The 5000-nt window shown below is 53.8% G+C and overlaps 1 protein-coding gene across 1 annotated transcript in view; it reads left to right on the top strand.

Moving 5' to 3' along the window:
* The window catches only part of LOC144513307 (uncharacterized), a 7806-nt gene extending 4113 nt beyond the window's left edge, over nt 1-3693 (top strand). The window contains exons 8-12 of the mRNA XM_078244339.1: nt 981-1459; nt 1549-1674; nt 1891-2225; nt 2409-2550; nt 2702-3693. Of these exons, the coding sequence (XP_078100465.1) occupies nt 981-1459; nt 1549-1674; nt 1891-2225; nt 2409-2550; nt 2702-3487 (1868 nt within the window). The 3' untranslated portion in view covers nt 3488-3693. The remainder of the gene's footprint in view (nt 1-980; nt 1460-1548; nt 1675-1890; nt 2226-2408; nt 2551-2701) is intronic.
* The last annotated feature ends 1307 nt before the right edge of the window (nt 3694-5000 follow it).

The raw sequence follows: 5000 nt of genomic DNA, 5'->3' as shown, positions 1-5000 counted from the left end.
GAGACGAAGCTGGAGAAAGCTCATTCTAACAACATTACTGATCTGCTTGTCAGATTTCATGCTGCAATCAAAAGTAACGCCCAGATTTCTGACAGCTGGCTTAAGGTATGAAGCCAGGGCTCCCAAACTCACAGCTGGACCGTTAGGCATACCTGAAGGACTAAAGACGATACACTCATCATTCAAATGAAGAAAGTTTTGTGAAAGCCACAACTTAATATCATTAATACAGCTAAGCAGGGAGTCTATAACAAGGGGAGTCTGCATAACAATGAAAAGACAGGTTATGTTTTCCTATAATAGCCCCTAAAGGCAACATATATAAGGAAAACAGGATGGGGCCAAGAATATAACCCTGGGGTACCCCACAGGAGAGTGGAGCAGCTGACGAGAAGTCACCAATCATGACAGAGAAGCTTCTATTTGTCCAATAGGATCTAAACCATGTAAGTACTGAGCCTCGGATGCCTGCACACTGATCAAGGCGAGAGAGGACTGCATGATCCACTGTATCAAACGCCAATGTGAGGTCCAACAGCACTAAAACAGCCGGATTCCCGGCATCCACAGTCAACGCAGTGCAGACTCAGTGCTGTGACGTGACAGTTCAGAAAACCTCCAAAACCTTTGACAGAAGAGGCAGATGTGGGGTCAAGCTGAGGCTTGTTAAGTAGAGGCCTGACCACAGCATGTTTAAAAGCAGCTGGGACAGAACCTGAACTAAGACTTGACCCAGTGGTGCTATTAAACGCCTCCTTCACTATCCTGGCAGGAACAATGTCTGAAGTCTTCAGGTGGCCTCAGTTAGCAATGTCAGAGAAACTGGCTTAAATCCCCCAAACACAGCAGAGGGCCCAGGAGCAGCAGGTGCAAACACATTGAGATTAGCACTGGCGTTCCCCAAAACCCACGTCAGAAGGTTAGGTCTAACCCTTTGTACTAAACTACTTATTCTTACCTTTTTTGTTGCTATAATACAGACCCTGGTCCCTCTCCAGACCCTGGTCCCTCTCCAGACCCTGGTCCCTCTTCAGACCCTGGTCCCTTTCCAGACCCTGGTCCCTCTCCAGACCATGGTCCCTTTCCAGTCCCTGGTCCCTCTCCAGACCATGGTCCCTTTCCAGTCCCTGGTCCCTCTCCAGACCCTGGTCCCTCTCCAGTCCCTTCTGCCCGGTTCCCCTCAGTCCCTGGTCCCTCAGTCCCTGGTCCCTCTTCAGACCCTTCCTACCGGTTCCCCACAGACCCTGGTCCCTCAGTACCTGGTCCCTCTCCAGTCCCTGGTCCCTCAGTCCCTGGACCCACAGTCCCCGGTCCCTCTTCAGACCCTTCCTACCGGTTCCCCACAGACCCTGGTCCCCGGTTCCCCTGGCTAGTTTGGCAGAAGCAGAGGAGGAAGGTCCAGAAGGAGGAGGCGTTCTCGTCGGACCACAGTGACTCTCTGGACCGGACCATCGAGGAGGTTCGTCTCTTACATGTAAACCTCTCTCTGGTTCTAGTTCTGGTTCTGGTTCTAACCGGTCTGTGAAACATGTCTGTGTTGACCATCAGGTGATCCAAATGTGTTGCCATGGCGACACTTCCCCTCGCTGTCAGCAGAAGGAGACGGACAGCTTCCACTTCAGCCTTCCTGTCTCCATGGAAACACAGAGCGACGACTGGGACTCACCTGTACAGGTAACCTGGGAATCGCTCCGCGGTGCATTCACGTTCAGGACAGACACACACACGCGCACACACACACACACACACACACACACACACACACACACACACACACACACACACACACACACACACACACACACACACACACACACACACAGAGAGAGAGAGACACACACACACACACACACACACAGATGAGAGGTTTTGTATGTTTTGTGTTCCCAGGTGCGTGGTGACTCACCTGTCCAGGTGAGCCAGGCGGAGGGGCGGAGCCTGATCCGTCTGATGGATGCCCAGGTGCAGCTGGAGGACCCGGTCTACTCCTACAGGCTTGACTCCGCCCTCCAGGGTGAGCGGCCAGCAGGGGGCGGAGCCACAGACAGCTTCCTGGCACTGCCGATAGACGAGGTGCTGCCCGCGCCGGAACATTTCCCAGAATCCTTCAGGGGAAAGAGCTGGGTCCAGATCGAACAGGAGGACGAGGAGAAGGTGGAGAAACTGGTCCAGCAGTTCAGACGGGGGAGATTCCTCTGCTACTTCGACTCAGAGTCTCTGGCCAGGTGACACAGACTCACCTGTACTGGTTACACACACACACACACACACACACACACACACACACACACAGAGACACACACACACACACACACACAGAGACACACACACACACACACACACACACACACACACACACACACACACACACAGAGAGACTCACCTGTAACTGGACTTTTATTTTGTAGGTACGGCCGGAGGAGCCACAACAGGAAGGAGGCGGAGCCAGACAGTGGTGTCCTTCCCTTATTGGACGGTGATGATGACGAGGTCTCGGCATGCTTCAGGAAGAGAAGGAGGCGGGGCTTCAGAGTGGCGTCCAGGTGTCAGGTGAGCGGTGTGCAAAGACCTTAAGAGAAAGTGCAGTCAGGATAAAAGTCCAACATTTCAAAATAAAAGTCCAACATTTCAAAATAAAAGTCCAACATTTCAAAGTAAAATACCTGAAAGAAACGTTAACGTTCCTGTCTTGTTCCGTCAGGTTGTCAAAGTCAGCCGCAGCACTCAGACACTGCGATTGGTCGTCCCGGCGGTCCGTGAGCCGGCGTCTGAAGCCCCGCCCCCCAGCGTCCCTGCAGCCAATCAGGAGTCAGCCGAGAGGACCCCGGTGGCCCGACCGTGGCGCTCCCTGCCGGCATCGTACCGCGGCATCGTCACGCCGCTGCAGCCGCGCAGCCAGCTGCTCTTCCTGCTCTGCTCGCCCTCAGGCCCCGCCCCCCCCGCCGACACGCCGCCAGGCTCCGCCCACAGACGCTGCAGGAAGAAGACGCGCCCGCTGGAGCGCCGGGGGTCAAAGGTCACGTACAAACGGCTTCCTGTCAGCTTCTACGAGCCCAGCAGCAACCGCATCCTGAGCAACGCCCCCAGAGGCTCCACCCCCAGCCGCCCGCCAGGCTCCGCCCCCAGCCGCCCGCCACCCTGCGTCCGTCAGCTGTTCCGGAGTCTGAGCCCGGACCTGAACGCCGACACGGCACGCTCCTCCAGGGTTAAAGGTTTCCCTCTGAGCGCGCTCAGTAGAGACTCGGACAAACAGGACAAACAGGAAGCGGCGAGGAGGCGGGGCAGAGCGTCCCAGGCCCCGCCCCCTGCGCCCAGAGGCAGGTCAGAGCGGGGGAGGGGAGGGGGGAGTGACAGGACACGCCCCCAGCCCGCCAAGAGAAGAACCTGTGCTCAGGCGGCGCCCAATCAGCCGAGGAGGGAAGGTCTGCGGAGCCGCAGGGGGCGGGGCTCTGTGAGGGGGCGGGGCTCTGAGAGGGGGCGGAGCTAGCAGGACAGGGGGTTGCTAGGGAGTTGCTAGGGGGTTGGACATGATTACAGCTGGGCATCAACTATAAGAGGCAGGCAGCGCTGGAATGTAACTAAGTACATTTACTCAGTACTCTACTTCAGTCCAAATGTTGAGGTACTTGTACTTTACTGGAGTCTTTTTTACACACACACACAGAGACACACACACACAGAGACACACACACACACACAGAGACACACACACACACACGGAGACACATACACACACACACACACACAGACAGACACACACACACAGAGACACACAGACAGAGACACACAGAGACAGAGACACACAGAGACACACACACACACACAGACAGACACACACACACACACACACACAGAGACACACAGAAAGACACACACACACACAGAGACAGACAGAGACACACAGAGACACACAGAAAGACACACACACACACAGAGACACACACACACACAGAGACACACACACACACACAGAGACACACAGAAAGACACACACACACACACAGAGACACACACACACACACGGAGACACACACACACAGAGACACACACACACACACGGAGACAGAGACTTTCAATCATGTCCCCAAAAGAAAAACTTTATTAACATGTGTAATCTGAACATCTAGTGGAGCCAGACTTTATAGATTATAAGATTAAAGGACAATACGGCCCTGCTCTACTGTAGCGAGTCTTCCCGAGCCTCCCTGGCAGTCCCTGAACACACCACCTGTCCCCTCCCTGGCGGTCCACGAACACACCACCTGACCCCTCCCTGGCGGTCCTTGAACACACCACCTGTCCCTGAACACACCACCTGACCCCTCCCTGGCGGTCCTTGAACACACCACCTGTCCCTGAACACACCACCTGACCCCTCCCTGGCAGTCCCTGAACACACCACCTGTCCCCTCCCTGGCGGTCCCTGAACACACCACCTGTCCCCTCCCTGGCAGTCCCTGAACACACCACCTGTCCCCTCCCTGGCGGTCCCTGAACACACCACCTGTCCCCTCCCTGGCGGTCCACGAACACACCACTTGACCCCTCCCTGGCGATCCCCGAACACACCACCTGTCGGATGATGCGTTCACTTGTCTGAGAGAAGTCGGGACGTTCAAGCTTTGGGTCATGTTATGTTGATCTGCAGAAACCTTTAAGTTGAACTTTTAATTAAAAAATATTTACGTAATTTTTTTGGATGAAATTATTTAAGTTTTTAATATTTTTAGTTTTTTAATTAAAATATTTTTGGGTTATTTTTTGAGTTTTCTAACTGTTTTATTATTTTATTCTCATTTGGATTTCAAAGCGTCTGAAATGAATATAATTATTTTATAATAACGTCTAATTTAAATATCCATGTTCACAATAAACACTTTTTATAACCCAAACTGTGTCTCTGTTGTCACGGCGACCGCCAGCCAGTGAAGAGAGTCTCCCACCTGATTGGCCGCCTGCAGAAGCTCCGCCCCCTTCCTCCCACCTGGACAGGAAGAGAT

The sequence above is a fragment of the Sander vitreus genome, unplaced genomic scaffold (assembly GCF_031162955.1).
Source record: "Sander vitreus isolate 19-12246 unplaced genomic scaffold, sanVit1 ctg214_0, whole genome shotgun sequence".
Lineage (NCBI taxonomy): Eukaryota > Metazoa > Chordata > Actinopteri > Perciformes > Percidae > Sander > Sander vitreus.
This window is presented reverse-complemented; position numbering and strand designations above follow the sequence as displayed.